A 10,788-nucleotide genomic window follows, 5' to 3' on the forward strand; every position below is an offset into this window, starting at 1 on the left:
TTATAGACATAAACTATAAAATTTGGTTAAAACATCTACATACAAATTTTAGAATTCTTACAAATATAAGCAACTCTGATGCTCCATACCGTTTTTAATAAACATTTCACAAAAAAGTAGTTTATATCAAAGTTGTGTAGAATTTTATAGTTTTCAATTTACTTTCTAAAGTGAACCATTAAAAAGATATGACTGAAAAACTAAGAAACCAACCAAATTTTAGGGGTTTTGGGGGTGGTACGGGGGAAGCACAAGGGGTGGGAGGTCGAAAACTTAGATTCTTAACCACCGCATGACTGTCTATGACATGCAAAAGAAATTGGAACTACTTCTCATTTTGCAAGTTAAAACCCTCTATTCCCTGGACTATGATAAATAAAACTGCTTCACTCATGTATGCTTGAAATCATGAACGTCATTTGTAATAACCCTGTTCTTCTTCTTATTTTTTAACCTCGTAATAATCCTTGTTCATTATATAATTATGTAATGTTGTGATTGTGTTTGTGTTCAACACTCTCCGATAGTTGCACGAATTGCGAGATCTGTGAATAGAGTCATTCCGTCAAACGCCATATCTGATTTTTTTGCGCATTTCCACAAAAATTTTAAAAAATGCGCTATTGTGGTCACTTTGTCCGTCCTATCGCCCGTCCGTCCGTCCGCTCGTTCGTTGGTACACTACTAGTTCTTTATCTTAAGAGCTATTGTTCTACTTTTTTCGCTATTTGGTTCGTTATGGTGTCCAGGCTTGCACCAAGGAAGGAATTTTTTCTGCGTTTATTGCTAAAAAAGTTATTGTAAAAAAACCAACAAACCGTTTTTTACATGTTCCATAATTTTACACTTTTGTCGTTTATTAACGATCCTAGAGATCGTTTATAATTTTGTATTGCTGTCTGTCTTCTGTCTGTTGGTATGTCCATCTGTTCCTTTGTCTGTCTGTCCCTCTATCTGTCCGTGTGAACGATAACTTTGGTTAGAAATGTCCGATCGCCTTGACATCTCCGTAGTCAAAATTTAGATTTGCGCATGCGCAGTTCCAACTTTCTTATTTAGAAAAGCATTGAAATGAAATTCTTCTTATAAACTGAAATTGAAGTAGCACTTCTAAAATGGATTGCACATTTGCAACGCTATCTTTCATATTTGTGGCCGGATTTTTAAGATTTTAACAGAAGTTGCATCTTACAGATGGGAAATGAATACAAGTGAAAATGCGCTTTTTGTAAATCGTTTACGATTACTTTTTAACTTGTTATATTTTGGTTTGTTACCGTTAGTTGCCTTCTTTCTGTTTTAATTCCAAACTATAATGTGCGAAGGAGGCTACATAAAAGCGGATTCGTCTAATCTATCAATCGTAGATGTAATTATGGTTATGAATTTTTTAAATCGAACCACCACTTTGTAGCGCCGAAATGTGAAGTGTATGGGTAAGCTGACTAGTCAAGTATGCGCGATGGGTGCAATAGGGTCTCAAGGAATCGTGTTAAGTTGTTAAGTTGCGTACGCCCTATTGGTCATGATCGCAAGGGATGCTAAGTAGGGCATCGGAAGTGTTAGATCTCATTGCTAACAAAAAGCGTTCGGGGTTGAGCTTGACCTGCAAATGTATTCGCAGGAAGGGCAATGAGAGACCTAGATCGACGTTACTGATTTATTGGCCGAGGGTCCTAGTCAGAGGGCCGAGGTAGGATATGTATCCTAAATAATATACAGTGAGTTTTTTTTTAATGCGAACATACGCTTTTGTATGCAATGTAATTTCCCTATGCTTGATTAAAAAAAAAACGCATCAATCTATGAGGTGTGCGCGGTTCACATTTCCACCAGCAAAACGCGCAACTTGCGTGGCTATGCCTTTGATGAAAAGAACTCGGTAAGATTTTGTTTAAAGAAGCCATGTGCGGCCATAGCAACTTTAGGATAAAGTTTTCTTAAACTTACGATAACTTGAGCTCACAGGACACGCGTTGATACCACAATTCATTGTGACCAAACCTTTAATTATTTGTAGGTCATGTGCACCTGGTATTCTACTAATTTGATCTATTCAATACATAAATGAAGAATATAAGAAAATAAATAACGAAAACACCTAGCCGATTTCGAAATTAAATTGGACGGCGGTATTTTTAAAAATATGACAGCTGTCAATTGTATCTACTACTCATTTGAACTACTCCATAGATTGCTGATTGATGTGTTTTTTTTAAATCGAACATAGGGAAATTACATTGCATGCAAACCCCTACATATGTTCGCATTTTAAAAAATTCACTGAATGTGCGCGCGGTGTAAATCGCGTTTCAAATAGGTATGAGCTCCACTTTAACCCTTCCATCTCCAACGACGCCTTCGCCCCCAATCGGCAGTCGGAGTGTTCGGAGGTTCAGGAGAGCTCAGCGCTAGTTCGGGGCGAGACTCTCCCCGGAAAGTTACTAATCAATTGGCGATGATCGCGGATGGACCAGTCGCGATGTTTGTTTACAAGACCCTCGCCTCCAAAAGACGACCAGTGAGAGTTAATGCTGCAATGTCACCCCTCCGTCTCTTTTAATTACAAGTTTATCTGGACGTTTTATTGATGTACTTAATCATTTTGGCACAATACAATATTTAAAAAACTTTCGATTCTTCTTTTTGACTTCAGCATCATCATTGTCATTATTAAATTCTTCAATACTCGTAATTGATAATCAAAAATATTCCAGAAATTAGCGTTCGCGCTCGACTGCATGTGGGAGCCTCTGACGTCACGCGGGTTATCTGAGCTATCGCGCGGCCGGCAATGTTTCATAACTATTTGGGGGATCTCAATGGTTTCAGAAAATTTTTATTTTTTGGAAATCGTAATAAAATTATGTAATGTTTTAAGAAAATGTAATTTAAAAAAATGCTAAATGAACTTATTATTTGCCACTAACCGGATTTTTGTAATTTTTATACGGTTTCCGAGATCCCCATGCTATTCATTTTCAATTTTCATATTGAACACATGGTATACGAACCGTGCAAAATTTTCCCGCGAATATTAAACATTTTGATCCGTAATTAATATTTACTGTAAACCTTTCTAATTAAGTGAATAATCCAAGCCTTTTTGACTGTTATCCGTGAAAATTAATAACTTGTTGTTTTAGAAACGTTACGTAATGGGGAAATTTGTTGTTCTCTGAAAGCATTCGCACTATCGCGTGGTCAAGTAGATAAAAAAGTAGCGCGGGTGTTATATTATTTTGGAAAGATTTGAAGATACTCTCGTGAGGATATAAGAAGACAAAACCTCGACAGCGCCGGTGATTTTTTTTCGTGCGACACTTGAACAGCTCGAGGTGTGATTTTTTTAGAACACCGAATAGACTCGCGCGGGGTAAGCAAATTTTGTGACCAAAAAACAGTAGTATAAAGGATTAAATAATCACGAATTTTCAAGTGCCAGGAGTGCAGACTGCATCCAACTAAAACTGAAAAACAAAGGTACCTACTGTTAATTGTTTTGTATTCTGTTGGTATTTGAAGGGTGTCGTAAAATTTCGTTATATTTCAATTATCGAAAAGAATGAACCAGGTCTAAACTATTCCAATAATGTAAATTAGAACGTAAAGAATTTAAATTAGCAAGTCGCCGTACATACAGTCTTTATTTTTTCTGTTAAATTTAATAGTACATTTATTTTTGAAGTAGCTGATAATTTCATTTTCGAAGTTTCCTCATTTAGGTACCTACCAGAATATTTAAAGAAAACCATGCTAAAATCATTTATAAAAGAAACGTTACCTTAGATGTATAACAGTGATCAATTAGGGAAATAACGCAGCAGCCAATTTCGTGGGTTTTATAAATTTTTTGTTTATGGTAAAATAAAATTACCCCATATTTTTAACTACTTGAAAAAAGCGGTGTTATTTTTTGGTGTACCTATATGATAAAACGGAAAACTTTGACTTAATACACTTCACATTAATTTTTTTATTTCCAACCATATTAAGCATATGCTAAGTGGTCTCAGCCTTTCAGGTATAATAATCATAATCGTCGTACCTAATTAAATAGGATGATAAAAATTCCTGATGAAGTAAATTTGCCATAGGGCCGTGATTGATAAGGCCAACTTTGGTTGACGCAGTTTCTTTAGCGAGTTTTATACCGGGTGATCGGAAAGTAGTGCGGACAGTTTGAATTTCCCACAAAACAAAACATTTATAAAGTTGGTAACATACGAAATGTCATTTATTTAAAAGCAGTGGTGGATTAATTTAATGGATCACTAAACAATAATCACAATTAATTAATTAAAAAAAATTAATTTATCAAGCTCAGTTGAACGCTCGGGTTCATGTATTCAAATATCTATTCCAACGTTGCCCGAGCAATAGTCATGCTCATTAAACCATCCCGTCAGGTTCATTTTATTTGCCTACATACAATAAGACGTATCCACGTCTTCTCATAAATTAACGTCATCAACACTGGATGAAAACATTTGGATATCAATGTGTTAAATTTTGTGCCACAATTATGCGATAAGTCTGTAAAAATAACAAATAGGGATGTTATCATTCACATTGTTATACCAACCAACTTCATTAGAGAATTTTCGGAAACCATTTCTTGGGGCTACGTTTTTTTTAACACCTTCGACATCATGGTAAGTAGCACATTTATCGTTGAATTGCAGTAAGCACAACTGAGTCGAATATGAGTATCTTTTAAACATGTACGTCGTGTACGCCTTTCAATTGTGCATCAAAAGATCCCCTTTAAAGCCTTTATGCCTAAAAAGTAAGGTTACATGATCCTTATAAAGTATGTTCTCTTAATTTGCGTACCTTTACGAAATGATGCACGTGCGAAGACCTTTTTAAAAAGAGCTGTTTGCTTTGAAACGCCTGGATCACAGTACGAAGATTAGAAAATAAAATTCACATAAAACACTACGCCAATGGATGACAATTAATGCATAAATAAACCAACTTCTAAACATGTTTGCCAACTCCTTAAGTAAAAAACACTAAAAATTTAAAGCGCCAAATTTAAATTGTCTGCAGTTTTTTTCGATCACCCGGTATTTCGGAAATAATATATATAAGCCTCTGAAACGAATACTCCACGATTAAAATTACTGGGGCAAATTTTCTAACAAATCTTTGCTTATACATTTTATTCATTCATTGCAAAGTAGGTACGATATTCTTTATTTGAGTGTTTTATCAGATATCAGCAGAGCAGCTGTCTTGTATCAATGCAGTGCAATTGTGTCTACGACTCGCGACTGACGAAAGCGTATTTGCTCCGCACGGAAGCAGTAGGTAATAATAGCTGGGGAAGGAAGGAACCAAACCAAATAAACTTGTCGTTTTGGTCTCTGGGCTGTACTACACCGTTTATAATAGGTACGAAGAAAACCACAACGAAAAAGCATCAACTGGAGGCCTAGTGCCCTAGTAGTGGTACAGACGGACAAAGTGCAGGCAATAGCGTTCATTTTCCTTCTGGAAAATTCGCTAGAAACATAAATAAGAAAGTAAAAAATTCCCATACCGGGAATCGAACCCGAGCCTCCTGGGTGAAAGCCAGGTATCCTAGCCACTAGACCATATGGGATACTGTGTACGCATTAACAGTCTGCGGATATTAATACGCATTGTTTTCTAAGGATCATTTTCTTTACCTATGTGAGTTGCCTTGGCTTTGTAAGTGCATATGTTACCGTTTATGTACAGAAAACCGCTAAAGTCAAGATTATCTAGTTAATCTGCAAATCATCTACTTAGTTTGAGTGTTTAAATCTGTGGTTTAAGTCCGTTAAAATGCGAAAAATGCTTATTCTTCGCAGATTACGCCAAGTACTTATGCGTTAAAGTTGATTGCTAAAATTAGCTTTAATTTGGTATACTCAATAAAATCAACCCAATCGTAGTTAAATTGTGAAAAGAAAAATAATTATGTAGGTAGCATGGCGATTCCCTAATATTAAAATTATAAGTTCTACAGCGGCTACCCCATGATACTACAACAACTTGTAGTATCATGGGCTACCCTCACTTTCGCAGATGGCATCAAGAGAGCAGGTACTTTAGGGATTAGACAAGACCACCCGTGGCAGTACCATTGAATTTATAAATTCAATGGCAGTACTAATAAGATCTTGTCTGACGTCCCGTTTATCTGCAATTCGGGTTTGAAGTTTTGACTCCATCTTTACCATCAGTAAGATCTCGTCGGGGGTTACCATATTCCCTTTGTCAGTATCCACCTCCTACATCCCGTTCACCCGCAATTCGCATTTTGTTGGAATTCGTTACAACCCGTCACCAAATAGCCCTTACTTTTTGGGCACTGTTCATTGCTGGGCGACACGAGAAAGAGAGACCGCGATTAGAGCTCTTAAGAAACTTTTAGGCGCCCAAAGTCGTACCCCTCGAAGACGCGTCCTTAGGAAAAAAAAAACAAAATGACACCAACTTGAAAACAATCAGAACAAAGCTGTAGAAGAAAAAAACTGAAAAATCTACAGGTTAGTATTACCAAAGAGTAACCATACTCTTTGGTATTACACCCTAGGGGATGGCGTAGCCCCGTCCCTAAAGTTGTTAATTACACGGCCCCAGTAGGTACATGTAAGTACACGCCTCCTCTATCTACAAGCATTATTCTAAGAGCCCGCATTTACTGCCAGCCAGCCAGTCGGCCAAAATGAGATTAAAAGCTACCTTTTACAAATAAATTTGCAAAAATGCGCTAGTCAAAACCTTTGCACCCGATGGTTAGTGCTCCCTTTGTGCCGATTTGTGCTGGATCGATCTCATTAGCTAGGCAAAGCGCTATCAAACTAACTACCAAAAGATAAATCATCGAAACAGCACATAATTTTTAAATCATAGTTTAGTCTTGAGAGGCGCGTCTCCTAATTAATACAATCATAATAATATACGTCAGGGTCGCTGATAAGTCGGGAAACGATCTATTATCGAGGAAAATATACAAAATATCTATTTAAAACAAGTAGGTATAAATTGTGCACAATTCTTGTGCAGATAAAGCGCATTTTTTAACCGAAATATAGCTTTTGTTTTAACATCACCAATGGATATATTTCTTGCAGACATCTCAATCGCCCTTTGTGAGTACCCTCTTCCGACAATCCTGAGGTATAAGGGATTATACCCGATGACGATAAGAGATCGAGGAGGAGGGCTATGGTTGGTAGAAATTAATTCCTTTCGTTGAGACCTTTCATCAGAGTACCATGAAGGATAAAACGTATTATAGATTATTATGAATCAAGGAGAAGTTGAGTTGAGGGACGCCGATTTGCACTTCCTACATGATCTTAGCGGTTTCGTGAATGCGCAACTTCGCGTCTACACAGGATCAGCATACCAGAAATTGCCCCAAAAAATTAATAGTTCTTGATTACTACGAAAATGAATAACAATTTCCCATAAATAATGCACAATTAAATATATATCTGCGAAAATACCTAAAGGGTGATCTCACCTAACAATTTTACTTCGCATTAAATAAACTTGATCACTCTTTCTGCTCATGTATTAACATGTAATAGCGAATAAAAAACTTGTTTACAATTTGTTTAGAAATTATTCACGTACATGTTTTTTTTTGTGCAAACCCGCAAACGAATATAATAGGTATGTTTGTTTCTACATAACCTTATAGACCGAAAACTGATATAAATTGCTGATGTCATTGTGGTTAATAACTTTTATCGGAAGTTATGTGTAGATATAAAGGGGTTATGATATTAAACTCACCCTTTTGTTTTTTATAGTAGTGTTGCTTGTATAACTTGTAAGCTTTGGCATGGGCTAATAAAATCGTTTTTCCACACAAATAGTCGGAAATCCCCGGAGATACTATACCAGGAGCGTAATTACCAGTTCCATATCCCGAGACACATACCTCATAAGGGTCGTTAAATGTTATCCATGTTTTTACTCGATCACCAAACAATCTAAACGCCACATTAGCGTAGTTCTCATAATGAGGAACTAGTGACGGATTAGGCCAACCTCCCATGTCTTGTAAAGGTTGAGGTAAATCTCCATGATAAAGCGTAACCATAGGTTCGATTCCAAAACTTAGCAATTCGTTTATTATGCTGTTATAGTACTGAACGGCTTCAAGATTAATGTGATTTGAAAAACCAGTCGGCAATAATCTTGACCACGATAATGAAAAACGATAAAAATGCACGCCTAAGTTATTTAGTAATTCTACGTCTTTTTTCCACAGATGATAGGAATCACATGCCTTTTCACCATTTTGTTTGTCTTTTATGAATGTAAGATTTTGGTGTGTTACCGTATCCCAAATGTGCTGTCCTTTGCCTGAAACGATTGATGATTGTCATTTCCCAAATACGTTACCCTAACTTACCACTGATATTCCAACCTCCTTCAATTTGGAAGGCCGATGTCGTAACCCCAAACTTGAAATCGGCGGGAAATGGAAATTCTTGTTCTGATTGGGCTTCCCTAAAACGCATCTTACCGATTATACACAACAGAAATAATATTTTCTTCATATCATAATTCCTATGCATGTCTATCTTCAGGTACTCGAACAGGAAGGTAGGTACCTACTATATGTGCATAGAATGATTGAGTGCAGTAATGTGGATCGTTATTTATCATGTGAAATTATTCTTGAAATAGCTGTTAATAAAAAAATTGGTGTGCTCCATTATACACACATTTCTATTGTTACCGACAATGGTCAAATTTTTTGCATGGAATAGTTTGTGACATAAGCGAGCTGTTAATTTTTTGCTGCTTAGTGGAGATAAGTGCGATAATTCGTAATTGACGAAAACCACAATTGCAGTTTTTTCAACTCTTGGTTAAGTTAGACGACCCATGACCAACACAAGTGTGGTGATGGCAGGATCAGGAGTTTTAGAGTGGCTTTTACATGTAGAGGAAAATGTCCTAATATCGCACAGGTTCCCAATATCGCACCGTTGGTTAATTCCTAAACTGGTAAGGTGAAGGAAATTTTTCTGTAGTTTTAGTTTCGTAGGCAATCCCTACTCAGATGCCACATAACGTATACTTCTCCCGCAAAATTATAGATGACGGTAGTGTTGCCAACGCTGTATTCCGCATCAAAGAGTATCCTCTTTGTTCCACATAATAGAGGTTTTCCCGCGTCCATGAATTCGTATACTTTCACTCAAAACTGGTAAGTGAAATATTACAATGTGGTTGTACCCTCCCTTTAGGAGCTCCACTCTTCAATTTTTATCGCATTAAATTATACTGCAACTATTTGTAAAGGTGTTTTTACCATTCAAACCTCATGTCATGTGTCCTAATATCGCACTGTGCGATATTACGAACCCTTTCAAAAAATAATAAATTTTTGAAAAATGGATAAGATGTTGCCAATGCTACAAATGGGGACACAAAGAATGTGCCCAATCTGATAAGAAAAAAACGTTCATATGCGATTTCTGTTTATTTGGGTAAGGTGTCCTAATTTCGCACACCCAAATGTGCCCTAATATCGCATATGCGGTATTAGGATACCATATTGCATATGCGTTTGACTTTCTAAGCATAAAGACGTACGGAACGGTGCTGCGTGCTTTGTGAGTTAAAGTGCAAACGAAAACGATAACGCGACCGTCAGGTTGCTGTATGGCTATTATCGCAAGTGATAAAGACACTATACACTTGGAAATCAAAGAGTTAAAGCCGGTCGCAGGCCTTCGGGTCTAGCGATTAAAAAATGTATCAACCAGCTTTCATAAACGCTTCAGGTCAGTATTATCACAGATTTAGTATATTTAAATCTGTGGTATTATGATATTAATACACAACAGTTACCACAGCAGCAACTAGCTAATTTGCCCCCATAATACCCACTACAACAAATTGGATATAAAAATAACCTTGCGCAACAATCGGTACCTGTACAACAAACAGGATATGCAACAGCTGTCACCCAACACTCAAACTTCAATATGACCCCCCAAATGCTTCAACCTGCTAAAGTATCACACTATCTACAAGAATACCCACAATTACCAGCTCAAACAGAACCAGAGTGGCATAAAGTTGAATACAAAAAAAGACTGCGATCAAGTCCAGAAGTAAGCAAACCTGCAAAAAAGCAAACGACTTTGTCAGAATATTGGTTGCATAAACCACTTAAAAACCTCAACTACAGATATAAACGAAATTAAAGAAGAAATCCAAGGAAAGAACCACAAAATTGTAAGAATAAATAACATACTAAGAACACAGCACGAAAGAAATACAACAACCAAAATACCCACATCATTCTTCATTGAATTAGAACAAAATGAAAACAACAAAGACGTCTACAATATCCAGTACTTACAATACACAAGTGTTCGATTCGAACAACCATATAAAAAGAGAGATATTCCCCAGTGTACAAAATGTCAAACCTTTGGTCACACAAAAAACTACTGCTATAGGCAACCTAAATGTGTTAAATGTGCAGGCGATCACCTAACGGGGAACTGCACATGGACTGAAAAACGAAAAGATGTTGTCTGCTGCAACTGCAAAGGTAACCACCCCGCAAGCTATAAAGGATGTATTATAAGAAAGCAACTACAACAGAAGCTATATCCTGCTCTTAGAGAAAAAATTATAAAGGGACAACAAAACCATCTACCAAATCCGACACTGAAAGCGCAAGTCACTATCGCACACTTTAATGCTCAGCCCTATATGCAAATGACCAATGCAAATACACAAAACCTATCCCCTAATCAACCTCTAGCA

The 10,788-nt window shown here is 36.8% G+C and overlaps 1 protein-coding gene, 1 long non-coding RNA gene and 1 other non-coding gene across 4 annotated transcripts; all 3 read right to left on the bottom strand.

Annotated features, from left to right (window-relative positions):
- Positions 1 to 4,327: 4,327 nt before the first annotated feature.
- On the bottom strand, positions 4,328 to 4,946 carry LOC116165119. 2 transcript variants are annotated; one of them, XR_004144077.1, is made up of 3 exons: positions 4,837 to 4,946; positions 4,590 to 4,782; positions 4,328 to 4,536 (listed from the first exon to the last, which is right to left on the bottom strand). It is a non-coding gene; the product is annotated as an uncharacterized LOC116165119 (long non-coding RNA). The 2 variants fall into 2 exon arrangements; XR_004144076.1 differs by having other exon boundaries at positions 4,586 to 4,782.
- Positions 4,947 to 5,539: 593 nt separating this feature from the next.
- On the bottom strand, positions 5,540 to 5,611 carry Trnae-uuc. Its single transcript has one exon. It is a non-coding gene; the product is annotated as a tRNA-Glu (tRNA).
- Positions 5,612 to 7,723: 2,112 nt separating this feature from the next.
- LOC116163873 (myrosinase 1-like) lies at positions 7,724 to 8,630 on the bottom strand. The gene is made up of 2 exons (XM_031478003.1): positions 8,408 to 8,630; positions 7,724 to 8,358 (listed from the first exon to the last, which is right to left on the bottom strand). The coding sequence occupies exons 1-2, from the start codon at positions 8,571 to 8,573 to the stop codon at positions 7,724 to 7,726; spliced, it is 801 nt and encodes a 266-aa protein (XP_031333863.1). The 5' UTR covers positions 8,574 to 8,630.
- Between the last annotated feature and the right edge of the window lie 2,158 nt (positions 8,631 to 10,788).

This window comes from Photinus pyralis, unplaced genomic scaffold (genome assembly GCF_008802855.1).
Source record: "Photinus pyralis isolate 1611_PpyrPB1 unplaced genomic scaffold, Ppyr1.3 Ppyr1.4_LG2, whole genome shotgun sequence".
NCBI lineage: Eukaryota > Metazoa > Arthropoda > Insecta > Coleoptera > Lampyridae > Photinus > Photinus pyralis.

What these genes read in the sequence shown, in the direction of transcription:
- LOC116163873 (XM_031478003.1), bottom strand. Translation starts at nt 8,573, where the DNA reads ATGCATAGGAATTATGATATGAAGAAAATATTATTTCTGTTGTGTATA. An exon ending in AGGAGGTTGGAATATCAGTG is followed by an intron (nt 8,359 to 8,407) that starts GTAAGTTAGGGT and finishes CAATCGTTTCAG; the next exon opens with GCAAAGGACAGCACATTTGG.